Raw genomic sequence first — 19,930 nt, 5'->3', positions numbered from 1 at the left:
TGTTGAACTGCTGTGTTAAAGAGGAGGTATTCTGCTCTTTTTGGTCTTTATTTTGTCCTTCTGGTGCCCCCATAGTAGCGTCACATGCTTTACAGCTCAATAAAATTTCCCACACACTTGTGTTTTAGAAAACCCTTATGTCAGCCTTGCTACTGTCTCTTTAAGGCACCCCTTCCCCTTCTCTCTGATTGGAGGCCTGTCAGGGCTGGAGCTATGGGTAGACCGTGGTTCTTTGAGGCCTTACTCCTCCAAAGACAATCTGATGAAGATTTGTTACTTTATATTTGAAATACAGGAAAGCAGAATAAATCCTCTTTTAATTTTTTTCTGGAGACAAACTCAAACCTTTTCTGGAGTCTAAAGAAAGATTGGATTATGTGGAGCCTCCTGTGTATTGTTGAGGTATCACACCACCTTGGATTTTAGATCCTCTTTTGAAGCATTTGCTGTTTTGGCTCAAGATGAGATTTGGATCAGGTGTTTCTGTTACAAATAAAAGAGTACTTCTTTAACTAGCTGGTTTTACTTGTTTATCCTGAACCTCAATCCTGTACTGGAGTAGAAAACCCCCAAAATAAAGCAAACCGAACAACTCACTGCAGCACATTTTCAAAGGAAAAACCACATTATAAAAACACTACAGCCCAATCAGCTCATACTGAGGATTATTCAAACCTATACTGAAAAGAGAGAGATAATATACTGTATATTACTGTTGCATGTCTCTTACACTTAGATATTTATAGTCCAGGGGCTGCGTTCACAAAGCCAAGTGCTGATCCAGGGTCACGTTTGACGGAGTGGACATGACCTTTGACCCCAGGTCTGAATGACGAGCTATGTGAGTGGGTTTCCAGTGTTGTTAAAGAGAGGAAGCGATTCTATAAGACCAATACCACAGCACACAGTCACTGGCTTTGAGTCATGGATGATAAAAAAAAGAGAATATGAAACAAACTGAAGCTGGCTCACTTCTTCAACATGAAGGCTGATGATGATCGACCACAAGCTCCAACAACAACCAGCGTGGCTCTGGTGGGTAGCGTCTTCTGTCTCTGAACTTCTGTTAATCACATCTTAAAGGTACAAGATCAAATCTACACTGACTTTATGAGAGTTAGGCTTTTTCCACACTGATCTCTGCAGAGAAATATACTTTTAGCCCTGCTCTGTAAACAAAACTACTTAAGAAAAAATACTTTCATCAATTTTTCAAAGGTTTCTTGAAATTTCAGTCAGTTTACCCAAACAATACATAAATGAATAAATTAATTTGTATTTTTAACTACAGCACTAAAAACATGTATTTAAGTCTTGTGTTTATTAAAAATTGACTTTTAGGTGTCATAGCAACATTCCTCTGATGAATCTAGAGAAATGTCTTTTTCAAGATATTATAATTTACTTTTTTATTTTGTTATTTTAAGAAACTTTAATTAATAACTTGAATTAGACATTTTTCTAGACTTGTCAGATGAATGTGGCTCAAACTGTATCAGATAAGACAATTTTTTATATCAATAACTGTTGAACAACAAAAATCCTGTGACTTAAATAAACATAATCCTCTGTATGTTTTTTTTGTTTGTTTGGCTGGTTACTTCAACAAATTATCACAGATTTTCACCATTTGAATTTTAAAATGTTCAGCATGTTCAGAAAAAATGTGTGTGTGTGTGTCCTTTTTACATTTCCAACCGTTCTTTTTTTAATTCAAATATTCAGCGTTTTCCAAACATAGAGTTTGGCTTTGCTTCCCATCACCATGGAAACTGCACATCATATGCAATGTCATAAGCAGTTCTGAGGTGAAGACAGAAGCGCCTAGGGCTCAGCATTTCAACATTTCAGCATTTGCTGCAAGGAAATGCACCCCCCCCCCCCCCCCCCGAAAAAAAAAAAAAAAAAAAAAAGTTTAATTTTTGTTTTGTTGTTTTGTTTTTTCAACAAAATGAGGGAGCAGGTAGAATCTGAAGATTTGATATGTAAAATGTATTCAAAATCCGTGATGTAACTTTAACAGAGCAACTGTAAGGAGTATTAAACTGACTTTTCTTCCTTAAACAAAGATTTTAATTCTGATCTTTTCGCACAGGTGCCGTTGAAGATTACCCTTATTATCAGGTTTTAATAATCAATTGCAGCACTTATAAGAAAATACACAGGCTATTCAGATTTCTTGAGACATTTTGTCCCACCTGTTAAAGGTTTCTTTTAACAAGTTTCAACTTTAAACTGGAGCTCAGTGACATTTCATGTTACTAACGAGCTTCACCTTCACACGTCATAAGAGAGATCATTCTGATGCTTCGTCCAATAAACCAAGCTCTCATAACGACGGCGTAGCTCTGTAAAGACCCGCCCCAGTGTTTCCCTCAGTGCATCTGAGTCATCCTCTAGAAGTTCTTGTCCCTGATTTTCATAAATCCTTTCTCCACATTTGGCAGATAAGTTAAGATTGCACTATAATTATTTTCTCTTGTGCTATATCAAGTGTTTTGTAAACACATTAAGCCCCCGCACTCAGCAGGGGGTCCACCCACCTCCACTTTGAGATCATGCTAATAATTATCACTCAAACGTGTAGGGGGAGAAGAAGTGTTTGTTTTTTCACAGCTGAGTGTTGGTGCTTCAAAATGAGCAGACGGGGGCTGAGGGTGTTGGAAGTGTGCAAATGTGTGTGTGTGTGTGTTTATTGCAGCATACACACAGCGTGGTTAGAGACACGAATCTCTGGGGTTTCAGTTGTTAAATAGGCGTCATCAGGGGGTGAAGTTACCAACCTGTTGTTGTGTAGGTGCTAAATGTTTAAAGAAGATGGAAACATAATGAGAGGATGTCTGAATGACTGGATTCAATCTTACTGAAGTTAAACTCATCAAACCCTTCATTTTGACGCAGTGTTTCGTTTTGTCTCCTTTCACCACCCACCGAGCCCCCGTCTCTTCCCTCTCCGCTCTTCTAGTCTGACCACTCATTCTCGTCAAGCTCAGAGTCATCATCGGACTCGCTGTACTCCACGGCAATACGGCGAGACAGGATGGTGGCCACGTCATTCCCAACAGGTTCCCTCTTGGCCTCCTGCTCCCTCTGCTCCTGGACCTTCCGCAGCTGGATACCTGGAGGGGGCAGAGGGTTAGGTGGAGGGGGGAGGAATGAAGGGGGGAGGAGGGCAGTGACTAGAAACTCTGAAGACTCTGAGTACAAAAGTTCATCCACGGGGTCATGTGTCATGAAAACTGCTGTTTGTGTTTGAACGGCCTGCAGTCATCAGACATTCTTATGCCGCGGCCACACCAAACGCGAACACGCGAATTTACTCGCTGGACTTTTTTGACAAGCTGAGGCGCATGCGCGGTACTGCGCATGCGGAGTAGAGAGCTCGTTCATTTAAAGACCGAAAGTCCAAAAGAGCAGCTGAAAAACAATGAGCTGTGGTTTCCAAAGCATGACAGGAGAGTGTGTGAAAGCTTTGGAGATCACAATCAATGCCTGCTGCCTCTCCCTGGTAATCCACCAGCCCTGCTTGGCTGTTCCCTGCGATCTCATCCCCGATCCCCCGAACCTCCGACACCCCGTACCACCGACCACCCGAACCCCTGACCCATGTTCCCGGAGGTCTCCCTGGGGATAATGAAGGGGTGGAGGAAAGAGAGGAGCAAAGTGAACTTCCATCTTTTCCCTCGCTCTGCCCCTGCCCCGCACTTTTCTCCTCTTTATCAGGCTTAAAACTCTGCTGAGGAAAACACAGTCGAACTCAGTGATAGCCCGTACAGGCAAATCCAGCTGGGAACGAATGTTTTCAGAACTTACATTCAAAACCTGTCTCCTCAGAGACTTTCAACCTAGCCTGCTCCTGTTTTTCCAGTCTCTGTAAAGTACACACGTCGTATCGTATAACTCTGGATGATGACACACCACACAGATTGTTTTCTCCTCCATCCTCCAGCGGAGTTGGAGCCGGAGCAGGCGGCAGTTGCCCCCCAACGTCGTCAAAACAATGACGTCGTGGGGGAATATTTTGAACTCGAGCGAATTCGCGTCTACCGCCCAAATGCGTGAACGCTCCAAACTCGCCGCGCCAAACGCGCGAATCGCGCCGCCCGAGGCGAATCGGCGGCTAAACGCGTCTTTGCATAGACTTTGTATGTAATCGCGCCGCAAATTCGCATTTGGTGTGGCCGCACCATTAGTCTGTGCCCCTGCAGCCTGCTGCAAACAGCTACAGGCTGCTGCAAACACCTGCAGACCGCTGCAAACACCTAGAGGCTGCTGCAAACACCTAACAAAGGCTGCTGCAGGCAGCTGGGGGCTACGGCAAGGTGAAGAAGGCTGCTGCAAACATCTTTGAGTGTCTGCATGCTGCAGCATGCTGCTTCTGGCTGACTCCCTTTTGATCTGTTCATCTAAAACTACCAACCGTGCTGACATGACCTATGTTTTTCAGACTTTTTTCTTTTTAAACTGTTTTTTCTTTCATTCTGTGTCCCTTAAACTCTGAGCGATGAGGTCAGCTTTTTTGGGTAATCATTACTGAAACTTAAACCTATGAAGTGCAGAGAGTGGTACGAGCTGAGCGTGTCCCTGAAAACACACTTCCCCATCACTAACCTCTACGAATGGCTGCCAGCAGGTCGGAGCGAGCATCGCTCATGGGGATCATCCCCAGCATCGTGGACTTCCTTGTCGAAGGGGCTCCATCCACCGCCTGGCCCACGGCGCCGTGAGGAGGCGACGGGTGAGCCTGGAGTGCACTGGGTGCCCCTGGTGGAGGAGGCGGAGGGGCGGCAGGTGGAGCGCCGGAGGGAGGGTGGGCTGGGGAGGGCACATAGTTGGCCGGGGGTGGAGGAGGAGAGGGTGAGTAGGGGCGGGAGAGGGTGGAGGAGGTGGGGGGGACCGCAGAGGCGGCTGCAGAGGGGGGGCCTGAGGAGGAGTCGAAGGCGGTTTGAGCTGAGGGGATGGTGGGGGGAGGAGGGGGAGGAGCAGGGGGGATGTAGTACTCTGGGATGGTGGAGGGCTGACTGCTGACAAGAGAGGAGGAGAGAGGAGGAGAGAGGAGGAGAGAGGAGGAGAGAGGAGAGGTTGAGTTACCAACCTTTGACCTTCAGACTTATAAGACTTTCACATTAAAACCAACTCATGTCTCAAAAACAACTTCCTGCCAGAAAAAAGGGGCTGTGTACACGACAATGGTTTTAGGGCAGGGGTGGGCAAACTTTTTGATTTGTGGGCCACAATGGGTTCTAACATTTGACAAAGGGGCCGGACCAGAAGCAGATGGATGGAGTGCTTTGGTAACTATCAGGGTATCATTCATTCATATCCGTTTTAGAATCCAAAATCGGAAAACGGATAACGACTTGTTATTCAATTTTTCGTTTTCAAATCAAAAATCAGAAAACAAATAACGGTCTATTTTTCGCTGTTCTGATTTTGTTTTGAAATTAAAATTAGAATGTGAGAGAATGGAATCATAATGGGATTTTTAATCTGTGTATGGTTTGTTCTGTCGTTATTCTGTTTCAAAACAAAATAAAAAAACCCCCGAAAAAAACTGACTTTTTTTTTTGTTTTTCTGTTTCAAAACCAAAACAAAAAAACAGAATAACAGAAGAACAGAAAAATGAGATTTTTCTGTCCTGGTTTTAAAAATGAAAAAAAAAAGAAAAATAATAAAAGATTGTGTCAAAACTGTTTGTTTGATATTTTGATATTAAATGTGAACATCTCTTTATAAAAATTAGACAAATAACTCACATTGAAGGTTTATACAGACATCTTCCTGAGCTTTTTTTTTTTTTTATAACTAACAGATCACTGACGATTCACTCCATCTTATCCGCCCGCATCTGCGCACTCCCATGTGTTTTAATCAGACAGTCAGAGCACAGTCTGCTGCTGTCTGATCTGCCCTCTTGCAGGGAAAATAAAACATTAACAAGGTTTATTCATTTAATTTTTTCAAGACTAAAACGTTTAACAACGCATGTGGCCCCCGGGCCGTAGTTTGCCCATGTCTGTATTAGGGTGAAATGCAAAAGTTTTGTTGTATTTTGGCCTCACGTATACACGGAAACGGCGTTTCAGTCGACCTTTAACGCAAACCCTTGAAAACATTGGAGTGGGATTTTTCTGAAACACTGCTGACACTGTTGCAGTGTAAACAGTAAAATGAGCCCCCATTGGCTCATTAACAAGGTCTGTTCATCTGTTTCTGGAGAGTAGGTAAGTTACACCAAGGCTTCCCTCTGGCTTCGTCAGCGGCTCAAACCTGAAAGAAACCACTTTTCTCATGCTTTGTTTTCAAATTAAAAGCCTCTAGACACAGATCTTTAAAGGTAAACACCCTTTTAAAATATTAGTTTGTTGTTAAGGTTGGAGTCGATCGTTTCTGGTGCATTCCAGGAAGTTGGAAATCTTAGCGCTGGTCAACCTCCACAACTTTGCTCTAGCAGATTTGCCACTGGAGTCAAAATCTGTGAGGGATTAATGTGTTTCTGCAAAGCTGCCAGCCAAAATTCAAATTAAGGACAGAGAAGAAAGTTAATCTAAGAGTACAGGTGTATTTTAGGGAGTCAGACCAAGGAGGAGCCATAAGGGACATTTTGGAAAGGTCAGATGGATCCACTTTAACATTGGAAGCAGCAGCAAACTGACATTAACATGACCTTTAGAGCTTCAACATCTTGTTTCACTTCAATGTTTAGTCACTGAGGAGGAAAGGAGAGACACACTCTACAGCTGTTTAGTTCTGAAGAAGAGTTATCAGCCCCAGCTTTGACATTTTTGGAAACCAGGTCTATGATGGATTCTCTATGAGAAAGACACATTCACTCATTCTCATAGACAGATGAATACCCACCCGTGCCCAGCCCGGTAATCCTTAACCGACTGCTGCCTCGGCCCATTAACCATTTGGTCTCCACCAGCGGGGACCCCATGTCCTGACGGGGTCCTGCCCAGGGACGCCACATGCCGCCCTCCTGGCGCGGGCCCTCCTGCTCCAGGGGGCTGGTTGGCCGGCCTGAGTCCTCGGTCCAGGGATTGAGTCTGGGCTGCGGCGCTGAGGTGGTCCCTGGCGTGGTGGTCGGTGGGGTGGATGGCCCCCGGGGCCTGGGAGGAGGGGTGGTTGGGGCTGGCTGGGTAGGAATCTGACGCCATTGACCTGAAGAAAAGAAAATGGTTGATTTTATTCAACCATTGTTTTCTGCTGATGGTGTGCTGTGAATGGGTTTGAGCACTAGAGGGCAGCAGAGAGCTTCACAGCAGACAGCAGGTTGGTAGGATGGCTGTTCTCTGAGTGCTGCTCACAGAGATCTGTGCATTAACCTGAGTATCTGACACTTTTGGTGGTTATGTAACTGAATCTTAAGCTAGTTTAACCAACAGGATTATGATTTTCAGAGCTGAAGGAAATATTAAAAGTGAGGTTTTTATGTTTTTAGATGGAGAACGAAACAAGAATCCAATCATTTTTCCTAAAACTGTGACTGTTTTGTGTCTGCATGTATTCAAAGTTACTTACAGATCCCCCCTGGCCCCACAGGGACCTGTTGTCAGGTTTGATTGTGTCACGGTAAAAAGCCCCTCTCTCTCTCTCACACACACACACAAACAGACACACACACACACACAGGTTTGTTTACCTGCTATCTGGGGACAGGGAGCCTTCTGAGGACATGCCGTGGTAGGGGGAGGGGGTAAGCCTGGCGTCTGGTCTGAACTCCTTGTCGTAAGCCAGGACGTTCCACTCCTGACGTCTGTTACGAGCCTTACGCACCTGGAAGGGTCAAAAAAGAGGGAATGGAGAACAGTTTGTGTAGACTACCACCTGGTGGGATCACCTGAGGAGCCAAACAACACCAACACTGAAAAAACAAAAGGTCTCTTTTTTACAATTAAGCTTTCAATGTTTGAGCATTTTCTTTCACATCTCCTGAGTTTAAAATCAATAAAGTACAACTATCCATCTATCCACAAACAGAGTCTTCTACCCTCACATCCAGAGGTTAATCTATTCATCTTTCCATTTTTCCATCTGAACAATCATCCCTCCATCCATTCTGTTGCGTGTCTTTCCTCTTTTCAACCATTAATCCATAATATTTTTCTTTCTTTCCATCAATTCAGATGAGCTCAAGATACAGAATTTCCTTCAAAGGGGTTAATAAAGGTTATCTTAATGAATTCATCAATCTTTATTTAATCTTTCCTTCCACCAATCCATCCTTTCATTCATCTATTCATCAATCTTTTAATTTACCTTTTCATCCATCCATCCATCCATCCATCCATCCATCCATCCATCCATCCATCCATCCATCCATCCATCCATCCATCCATCCATCTATCCATCCATCCATCCATCCATCCATCCATCTATCCATCCATCCATCCATCTCTCTATCTACCATACATGCATCATATATCTTTTAATTCATCCATCCATCCTTTCACCTGCCTTTTCATCCAGCTGTTCACCCATCCATCCATCTTTCTTATAACCATTCAGCCATCCCTCCTTATTTCCATCTATCTTGCGGTCTGTCTGTCCATCTGTCCTTCAACCCATCCTTACAACCTCCAATCCATCCATCCTTTCTTTAAACCTTCCCTCCTTCCTTCCTTCCATCTATTCATCTGTCTGTTCTTCAATCCTTCCATCATTGCATCCTCCTATCCTTGCACCTTTTTTTCAATCCACCATCCTTCCTTCTATCACACTGTTCATCTTTCTGTCAGTCTTTTTGAGCATCCACCTATCCTTTCATCTATCTCATCGCCGTCTCCGCTTTTTTATTCAACATTCCATCCATCTTCCGGTCACCCTTCCATTCATCCATCCTTGTTCCTTATTGAATCACATGTTTTCAGAGTGGTAAAGTATCCCCTCGTCTCAGCTCTTCTCCTGTTTTTATAAACTCTGGGTTCACTGAGTTTCCTGTTTCTCAGTTGGCGCCTGCTTCACATCCATTTCCTCTGCAGGGCAGCGTACGATCCAATCGTTCAGCCACCCAAACGGCTGAGACGTGCATTTTAATGATCTTTTGTTTGTATTTCTTCAACACACCTTGAATGAGAAGATTTTCACTGACCTTCTTCACCTCTCTGCCCGGGTCCTCCACCTGCCTCTGCTGCTCCTGAAACACACACAGAGGCAGACCGAAAGACCAATAAAAGACAGGATAGACAGAAGGTGGGAGTTTTAAATCCAGGAAGAGAAAGAAAACAGGACCCCATCACCAGAAAACCACACACTCACACTCACACTCACACAGGCTAGTCTACACATGAAAACCTGGACACGTCCCACACCAGACGTACGGTAGACAAAAAACGTCGGGACGGGAAGCAAACCAAACACAGAGGGTGAGAGAGCGGGTGAGGTGGCGAGCTATCGCGACAGACTGACACAAACAGAGGGAAGGTGTGTGTGTGTGTGTGTGTTTTAGTATGACTGGTTTGGCCTGTATTAGATCTGTGCGTCTTACCTGGGTCTGTACCTCCTCTAACGTGGTGGTGTTTGGTGTGTTAGTGGGGTATGTGGGGGTAAAGTGAGAGGGCGGGGGGCAGGGGTCGGGGGTTATCTTACAGAGATGGACAGGGGGCTCCTGGGTGGGGCCTGTCTGGAGTGGGGCCTGTCGGGGTGGGCCGGACAGCCCTATGGAAACATGGGAGAGAGACAAGCTGGTGCATTAGACTGAGCAGACCAGGAGGAGGAGGAGGAGGAGGAGGAGGAGGAGGAGAAGGAGGAAGGACAGGCGTTTGTTTTGGGAAGTTTGGTTCAGTGAGATGAAGTGCAGAGACGTTTGGTCAACACTCCTGCAGATGGTTTTCAAACCTGTTTTTCTGATTGTTTGAACAGGGTTTTATTCTGCTGAGCTACAAACTGAAGCGGGGGAACAGAAAGAAATGTGAGCAGCATTTAATCCAACAGAAATATCAACAAACATACAGCAGCAGCTGTTCAGGGCTGGAAGAGCTGACTGAATCAAAAACCTCTGAAATATTCAAAACTCTGAGACAGCTGAAGACAAAAGTGACTCCAAAACAAAGCACACAACTTCAAAAAACATCTCTCAGCCACAGCTGGTCAGGCCCACGAGGCTGCCAGCTGAGGCCCTGCTGAGGACACAACGCTACCTGTGCGTGACAGACGCCTCACTGCAGGACTGTGGGTCACACACCTCAGAGCTCAGAGCAGAGAGAGCTGCAGATCTACAAATCTGTGACCACTTAGTCACAATCAAAACATGTTCAACATATCGTATAAGAAATATTCTATTTAGGTCAGAATTTTTTTATTGGGATTTAGCACCCCGCATGTGCATGTGGGATGACAGGGAGCTCCCGGAATAAACTTTCTCCAATAAACTACAGTAAACTGTGATTTTTTCTTTAATTTTGAATTGAAACATTTCTTTGTTTTTTGATGAAAAGTGTGCTTTCCCACCTTGGACTTAAGCATTACATGCATGGATGTAGGAGGGCAGGATAATCCCAGAACAAGAGCTATATCACCAGATTTAACTTTTACTCAACCAAAAAAAAACAAAAAGCCCCACTGATTCCTTCATTGGTTTGAGCAATAATATATTTCTATGGCGTTTTTGGATAAGAGGTGTGCTCTTCCCTCCTCAGGCTTTGGTATTCCACATAGGCCCTATGAACATGGAAGGGAAGGAAGCTCCCAGAATAAATTTGAGAAATAAATCCAAATAAGATGTGATTTTTCAATGGTTTTGGTTATCAATCATATATCTTATAGGGCATGTGTGCTCTCCCCACTCTTGGTTTTGTAATTCTGCATGTGCATGCAGAAGAGCAGGGGGCTTCCAGTATGAACTCTCTTCAATAAACTAATATAAATTGTTATTCCTTCATTGTTTTGTCAATAAATGTAATTTTAATTTTATTTTTGAGATGTGCTCTCAAAAACTCAGTTTTTTGCATTCCACTTATGTATGTGGAAGGGAAGGGCACCTCAAATACTTAGAAAACTGTGCCTCTCTTTTTCTTTTGGTCAAACATTGTTATATTGAGGGGCTCTTCCCGCCTTAAGCTTTGGCATACACATATGCATGTGGAAGGGCAGGGAGTTTCCAGAGTAAACTTTCTCCAACAAACTAAATAAAATAGGATTCATGTATTGGTTATTGTTTTTTTTTCATTTATAATTTGTCTTATAGGGGAGGTTTGCTCTCTGCACCCTGGGTTTTAAACATTTGGCTTATGCATGCTGAAGGGCAGGGGCTCACAGTAAAAACTTTCTACAATAAACTAAAATAAATTGTGATTCCCACATTGGTTTTGGTAAATAATATATTTTCATGGTGTTGTGGATGAGAGGTGTACTCTACCCACCTCGGGCTTTGGCATTCCACGTATGCATGTGGAAGAGTAGGAAAGGACAGGGGGCCCCCTGTAAAAACTTTGTCCAATAAACTAAATATTGTGACTCCTTCATTGGTTTTGATCGAAAAATATTTTCAATTCTGTTTTTGAGATGTGCTCTCATATCTCAGGCTTTTGTGTTCCACCTAAGTGGAAGGGGAGGGCAACTTAATAAACCAAAATCAACTGTGACTTTATTTTTGTTTTGGCCAAATGTTGTTTGAGGGGGTTTGAGGGGAGGTGTGCTCTCTCCATCTCATGTGGATGGGCAGAGGGATCCCAAGATAAACTTTCTCCAATAAACGTAGTTAAACTGATTATTTCAGTTGCTTTTAGGTGAAGTGTGTCTCCATCTTTAGCATTCCACTCATCCATGCAGACGAACAAGGATCTCCAGGAAAGGATCCAAGTAGGGGTGCACCGATCACAACTTTCTGGGTGATCACCGATCTTTAGAAAGCCTGACCCGCCAATACCAATACGGGCCAAGACCAACTTTTTTATATATAAATGACAGCATATACCTTCATTTTCCAGTCTTATTTTATTTATAATCATAAAAAAATAAAAACAATAAAATCTTTATGAGTTCTCCTGAGTTTTAGGTCTCAGAGCAAAAAGCAACAAAGGCTGTCAGACCTTCCTGGAGGTTTATAAGATCAGTTTCATATGTAAGGATGGACCGATCCCCTATCACCGATTCGGATCTGTGTATGTCTAGATCCAAGCCACAATTATATTCACCCCTTTTATTAAATACAATGAGGTTCTGTGATTGGGTCTGATTGATGATTGCTTTCTTTTTAGGAGGAGATCTGTGCTATCTCCAGTTTAGGGTTTGCAATTCCAGGTTTTCATGTGGAAGGACAGGGAGCTCCCAGAATAGAGCCACATTGCCAGCTATCCATCCATTGTTTTTACTGCCTTTCCCTTTCAGGGTTGTATGCTAGCTGCATGAGCATTGGCAATACAAAAGGAGGCAGATGATTAAATATATATACTTAATATAAGTCAACATAATTATCCCTGAGTCATTTCTTCAGCTGGGTAAAGCAGTTTCCCTTCAGATGTGCATCAGCCTCTGCATAATGAGCCTGTCCAACTGCTGCTGCATTAATAACTCATTACACAACAAAGCAAAGCTCAATGGTGCATACAGTCAAATAGGAACGCATAACGTGAAATACTGCATAAAGAATGACACTTAGGCAGGAGGAAACAGATTAGCAGCAAATTAAAACAGCAGATGAGCTGATTTCTACTGCTCCGTCACACACACCAACACCAGCAGCACTCACACTTGCAGCACCAAACCACACGCCGCCGTACCTTCTGCCGCCTCTTCTCTTTGCGTTTGTCCTCGGTGGCCTGCAGCATCTTCTCCTTCCACAGGTTGAAGAAGTAAGAGGGGTCGGTGTAGAACTTGAGAGCGTCCTTCTTGTCATCCCTGCAAAGGAAATGAAGCGGTCATGATTCAGGAATAAAAACAAAAAGCAGACTGCAGATGGTCGGTGCCACTCACCTGTACGGGCTGAGGATGTTGAGAGGTGGAGGTTTGTCACAGCGATGGTACATTTCCACCACCGGGTTGGGGACTGAGGTCCTAGACACCACCTGCTGGTCCTGGATGGTGCTGCTCTTGAAGGCCTTCCTCATGTTGATGTCCTGCAGAGAAACTAGAGGGAGAAAAAAAAACATTATAAAGATGTGGTCAACCAAAATAAATCTTCAGTATTATTTATAAGGAACCCTTAACAGTATTTGACAACTTAATCCCTGGAGACAGATGTTTTAACTGTTGAAGTGTCAGCTTAGCAGCTTAATCCTGCTTGAGCAGAAGTGTCCTTAAGTCTCTGGTCTCAGTCTGGGAACTTCAGTCTGATAAATGAAGTCAGGAATCATGGGAATAAGTTAACTCAAGGTCTTCACCTCAATTTTAGTTGTGACAGTCTTTGTGATGAAATCAGCGTGGAAACATTTAAAGAGAGCATTGTGGTTTGGTTTGTACAACCTCTCTGCTTTGTCAATCAACCTTGGAGAATGTGTGTATGTGTGTGTGTAGGACAGAAAGAGAGAGTATAAAACAGAGAAATGCTGCACGTATGTGTGTCAATCCCTTAACCCTGGGGGGTTTAACACCACTGTGCTGCAATGCTATCCAGGATCAAGCAGATGGTTTAACACACACACACACACACACACACACACACACACACACACACACACACACACACACACACACACACACACACACACACACACACACACACACACACACAGGTTGAGTGAACACTGGACTAGTATGTAATGAGGTTAAACCATGTCACTTTGACATATGTTCCTGTGATTTCCTCCTCTGTCCTGTCTGTAAACAGCAGGCATGTGTTAACCTCTTAACGCAGAGACCTGTTCCTAAAGAACGAAACAGAGACCCTCTGTTTGATGCATGTGTGTGTGTGTGTGTGTGTGTGTGTGTGTGTGTGTGTGTGTGTGTGTGTGTGTGTGTGTGTGTGTGTGTGTGTGAGTGTGTGTGTGTGTGTGTGTGTGCAGATTCTGCAGTCAAAGCACACTCTTGTCTGCTTGCTGTTTGATCATTCCTTCCTAAGCTTCTGTCCCTGGGGCCGAATGAATAATCCACAAAACTAGCAGCTAATGCAACTTTCATTCAGACACATCTTCAAAGAGTCCTGAGCTCTGCCTCTCTGCTTTAATGCTCACATGGAACAGGAAGATGTGTTGGCATGATCATCACTTTCCTCCCTTTCTTTTTCTTTTCACACACACACACACACACACACACACACACACACACACACACACACACACACACACACACACACACACACACACACACACACACACACACACACACACACACACACACACACGTCCATCTCTCCTCCATGTCGTGCTCTCTGGTTTCTCCACACAGTTACGCGCACACAAACATGTCAGGACGCAGATTACTCTAGTACCCTTTCATTAGGGGATTTGCAGGCTTCAGACCTAAAAATTAACATTCACCTGGATTCATCAGGGATGTGAAGCTGTGAAGAATTAAAAGCTACAAACACACAGCTGCAAAAATAAATGACTTTTAACTTAATAAATACACACACACATAGATACCTACATACATACATACGTACATACTTCCATACCTACATACATACTTCCACACAAACATACATACATACATACACACATACATGCATAAATACAGACTTGCATACATACTTCCATTCATACATACAAACATACATACATACATACACACAAACATACATACATACTTGCATACATACTTCCATACATACATACATACATACATACATACATGCATACATGCATACATACATAGTTCCATACCTACATACATAGTTCCATGCATGCATACATAAATACATACATACATGCAAACATTCATACATACATACATGCATACATACATACATATATACTTGCATTCATACTTCCATTCATACATACATACATTCATACATACATACATACATGCTAACATACATACATGCTAACATACATACATACATACATACTTCCATACATACGTACATCCATCCATCCATACATACATACATACATACGCACACATACATACATACACACATACATACATACATAAGCATATACATACATATGCACACATACATACATACTAGGGATGGGTACCTTTCACATTTGAAACGATACGGTACCAATGTCCAGTACCTGGCAATTGGCACCGGTACTCAACAGTACCAATTTGTGGTACTTTTTTGTGTTTATGTGGAAAAAGATATCAATTTTTTTGAAAATGAAAAAAAAAATCAATTTAACAAATTTATTCTTCAGTATATATCCTTGCAATGCTGTGTTCATGTCCAGCATGGAAAATCACCCACTCTTCCACTCCATCACAGTCACAAGGTTGCATTTTGGTTTTACATCATCAATTTACATCAATACCCGGTACTTTTGACAGAATTTGGTCGGTACCTATAAGAGTACCTAATTCAGTACCCATCCCTAATACATACATACTTCCATACATACATACATACTTCCATACATACATACGTCCATACATACAAACAAACGTACATAAATGCATACATACATACATACATAAATACATACATACATACGTCCATACATACATACAAACATACATACATACATATAAACACACACACACATACATACATACATTCATACATACATACATATAAAGGCACACATACATACATACATACAAACATACATACATACATACATACATACATACATACATACATACAAACATATATACATACACTTATACATACATACTTTCAAACATACATACCTAAATACTTCCATACATACATACATACATACATACAAACATATATACATACAATTATACATACATACTTTCAAACATACATACCTAAATACTTCCATACATACATACATACATACAAACACACACTTACATATATACAAACATACATACATACATACATACATACATACATACAAACATATGTACATACATACATACATACATACAAACATATATACATACACTCATACATACATAGGTACACTCAAACGTACATACATACATACATACATACATACATACATACATACATACATGCATACATACATATAAACGCACACATACATACATACATTCATTCATACATACATACATACACAAAACGCACACATACATGCATACATACATACATACATACATACATACATACATACATACATACATACAAACGCACACATACATACATACATTCATATCTACATACATATAAACGCACACATACATACAAACGCACACATACATACATACATACATACATACATACATACATACATACATACATACATACATTCAAACATACATACATACATACATACATTCACCAATTCATACAAACATACATACAGAAGGATTTCTAAGAAATGCCACTAGAGGCGGGCTCTAAAAGCAAGTCAAACCCTATCTGCTTCGTGGAATCATGCTTTCAAAACACAGCTTGTGCATCATCACATGACTGTTCCAATAAAACCTTAAAAAAGAGATACACAGTCTACTTCCTGGTGATGGCACTGAACTAAAGGATGGTAATAATAGTGATTTAACAGCTTGTGTTACTGAGGCCTTAAGAAACAGATGATGATTCTTCTCATTTTTACACTTTCCCTTGAACAGAGTGTGGAAATGAGATTTTCTGGACACACACAGAAAAAAGTCTCTCTGTTGAACAGCTGCAGACTCTCATGAACTGTTCTGGCCTCCAGATTTTCAGGTCTGAATCAGTTAGTCTGAGCAGCAGCCTGACTTGGATCAGAGTGTGTTGGTGGGTCTTGGGGTGGTGGTGGTTTTTAACGTAGAAACTGGACTAGAAGAGGTTCCTGTTTCTGAGGAGTGCTGTTTTTAAAAAGGGTTCACTTTCAGTCAGCAATGTGGCGTTTTTTTGCAGATGTGAAGCTCTGACAGCATTCAAATGTGGCGTCATAAGAAATGTCAGCTTGTTTTCCCCTACAATCCTTCTCTCTTCCCTTCCATCCATACTTCTGTTCTTATTTCCTTCCCTGCTTTGTTCTGTTCTTATTTCCTTCTCACAATCTTTTATGCTTTGCTTGCATCTGCCTTTCTTTCCTTCCTTCTCTTTTATTATTTTTATCTTCTCTTCCTTCTTTAACTTGTTTAATCTACTCCTCCTCCCTTCTTTCCTTTATTCCTTCTTTGTTTACTTTCATACATATCTCTTTCCTTCATTTTTTCTTTTATTTATTTCAGTTTCTCCTGCTTTCTTTTCTTCATTCCCTTTTTCCCTTCCTTTCTTCCTTTTTTCCTTCCTTCTATTTTTCTTTCCTTCAATCCATCCTTTTATCATTCTTTCCTTCATGTCATGGGTTATTTCTCTTATCTTTCTTTTTTTCCTTCTCTTCATTGTTCTTGTATTCAGTCCTTACTTCCTTACTCTTTTTTCCTTCTTTCTATCATTTTTTCTTTCCTTATTTATATCTTTCCTCCCTTCCTTTCTTCCTTCCTTCTGTCCTACTTTCTTTCCATCCATCTTTCTTTCTTTTCTTTTCTCCTTTCCTGATTTTCTTTTCTCCTTTCCTGCTTTTCTTTTTTTCATTCATATTTTCTTCTATCTTTACTTCTTCCCCTCTCTCTCGCCTCCTTTTAACCTTTCAGACGTTTTCCTTCTGGTAATTCCATAGTGCGTGTGTGCATGCTTTCTCTCTTTCTTTCTATCTTTCTTTCTTTTTTCTATCTTTCTTTTGTTTTACATAGCTGCAGCATTTAGTCATCACTTTTTTCCCCTTTTCCCACTCATCCCATCTGTCTTTCCATTTCCCTCTTACTGTCTTTCTTTTCCTTCCTTTCTCCTTCTTTCTTAACCTTCTTTTCATTCTGTCATTCCATCTTTCTTTTCTTCTTCCTTCTTGCAATTACTGTTGACTTTCTTTCCTCATCTTTCTTTCTCTTCTCCCTCCTTAGATGTTCCTCCCGTCAGCTGCCTGCCAGCTGGTAGATGCTGAGAAAGAGGGAATCATGACAAAGAAAAGGATGAGGCAGTGGTGAGGGATGAAAGGAGAGAAGGAAGAAGGATGAGTGAAAAGATGTGATTGAGATGCTTAAGAACTGAAAGTAACAGATGATGGAGGGAACGTGTGGTTCAGGCAAAAAATGAAAAAATGCTTGTGCGTAGGCGGAAGAGGCCTGGAGATGGACAGAAGAGGAGAGGGGAGATGAAGGAGTGAGAGGAGAAGGAGTAGGAGGAGGAGGAGGAGGAGGATAAGATGGGAGACTGCTGAGCTTTTTCTTTTCATCTGTGCTGCTCGTTCAGACACTTCTGTCTGAGGCCCCGTGCTGCAGAATGACGAGGCATTCTGAGAGAGACGGAGATGAAGAGAGAGGGAGAGGGGAAAAAGGAGAGTGGAGGAAGAGAAGAAAAGGGATCATAGAGAAAAGAGGAGAGAAACAAAGGAAGAGGAAACGCTGATAGAAGAGTGATGAATGAGGGAGAGATGTGTGGAGGTGGAAGGGAGACTGGACAGGAGAGTAAACCAGAAAGAGGATCAGGAGGTAACAGAGGATGGGAAGAAAAGAAGTCCTGGAGAAAAGGTAGAAGGAGAAAAAGAAGGCTAGATTTGAGACCTCTCACACCTTAAATCAAAGGTTGCTCTGAGCCTCTGGGGCCACCGTAGTCTGCTCTGACTCCCTGAAAGTGAAGAGCAGCTGGATTTACCATCCAGCTGCCTGGTCTGAATGAGAGTGTGTCTATTAAAAGCTGCATTAACAGAGCTGACCTTCAGAGGCAGTAAAACGCTGAACGGTTGGGATAATGATGTCTACACACACTGCACCCACACACACGAGCAGTGGAGTGTGCGGAGCAAACATCCCATCAGAAATTTAAGAAGGCTAAATGTTATTCACTCCTCTGATGGCCTTGTCTTGGAGGCCGGGGTCACGGCTGGTCGTGAAAAGAGGTCCCTCCTGTTCGCTCTGTTCTACCGTCAATATGACCTCAGAAGTCATAACAGCACAAACAGAAGACAGTAAAGACAAATCACTATCAATATTTATCACCCCAGTTCTCAAACCTCAAGTCAGTGCCATCCCATTGTTCTCTGTTTCGGCCATTTTAGCACCTGGACCCTTCTACTACAGAACCATGCTGTTGTCATCCATGCAGAAAGTCGAAGGTATTGTCTGGACAGCAGCACATGACGCAGCGTCCATGATTTTCTCAAAGAATGTCAGAAATGTCAGATAGCTGTTCTCCACTCTCCCTGAGTGGTTCTGAAATGACTCAGGAGCAGTAAAGTCATGGATTGTGTTTCTGTCTAGTTTCCTTTTAGCACAGAACAGCTTTATTAAACTGCCAAAACTTAAATCAGTGTGTGTTAATGTCTTATCTTGGAAAAACCATCTCACACCTGAGTTACTTCCAAGGAGTAAAAAAACAAAAAAAAACAAACATATATTCTTATTTCAAAAACTTTGACATGTACAGTCATAAAAAAAACAATTAGACCACCCTTGTTTTCTTTAATGTCTTGTCCATTTTAATGTCTGGTACAACTTAAAGTACATTTGTTTGGATTAATAACTTAACATCCAAAAAGATCACAAGGGTTTATTCTTAGGGCTGAACCCTCGCCATTTTTTGTAGTTTTCTTGATAATAACCAAAATCATTGAGGTTTTTACGTCAATAGCTGTGGCACTGTACTGCCAAAAACAGAGATTTTAGGCTGTCCATGTTTTTTTCTGTCTGTTTTAGTCACATCAAACACACAGGGGTTAGTACTTGATTGTGTAACCATTGTTTTTGATGGCTGCAGCCATGTGTCGTGGCGTGCTCTCCCACCAGCTTCTGACACTGTTTTGCTGTCACAGCACCCATTCCTGCTGCAAACACTCAAACACATCTGCTTTGTTTCTGGGTTTGTGGTTCTTGAGTTTGATGATGTTCCACAGGTTTCCAGTTGGATTAAGATCTGGTGATTGA

General features: G+C 42.2%; 1 protein-coding gene across 3 annotated transcripts in view; it reads right to left on the bottom strand.

The window, feature by feature from the left end:
* Positions 1-1,957: 1,957 nt before the first annotated feature.
* Positions 1,958-19,930, bottom strand: part of LOC141784234 (actin-binding protein WASF3) — a 48,438-nt gene continuing 30,465 nt past the window's right edge. Inside the window, exons 4-11 of one of the 3 annotated variants that reach the window (XM_074661997.1) lie at positions 12,917-13,070; positions 12,724-12,841; positions 9,593-9,661; positions 9,096-9,140; positions 7,647-7,780; positions 6,863-7,165; positions 4,612-5,024; positions 1,958-3,119 (exon numbers count right to left, since the gene is read on the bottom strand). In XM_074661997.1, the coding sequence (XP_074518098.1) occupies positions 2,962-3,119; positions 4,612-5,024; positions 6,863-7,165; positions 7,647-7,780; positions 9,096-9,140; positions 9,593-9,661; positions 12,724-12,841; positions 12,917-13,070 (1,394 nt within the window). In that variant the 3' untranslated portion in view covers positions 1,958-2,961. The remainder of the gene's footprint in view (positions 3,120-4,611; positions 5,025-6,862; positions 7,166-7,646; positions 7,781-9,095; positions 9,141-9,592; positions 9,662-12,723; positions 12,842-12,916; positions 13,071-19,930) is intronic. The other 2 variants (XM_074661998.1, XM_074661999.1) reach the window with 2 other exon arrangements.

The sequence above is a fragment of the Halichoeres trimaculatus genome, unplaced genomic scaffold (assembly GCF_033239565.1).
Source record: "Halichoeres trimaculatus isolate MK-OKI-2021-1 unplaced genomic scaffold, fHalTri1.1 fHalTri1_scaffold_22, whole genome shotgun sequence".
In the NCBI taxonomy this organism is placed as follows: Eukaryota; Metazoa; Chordata; class Actinopteri; order Labriformes; family Labridae; genus Halichoeres; species Halichoeres trimaculatus.
The sequence above is the reverse complement of the archived record's forward strand: the minus strand, read 5'-3'. Positions and strand labels throughout refer to the sequence as shown.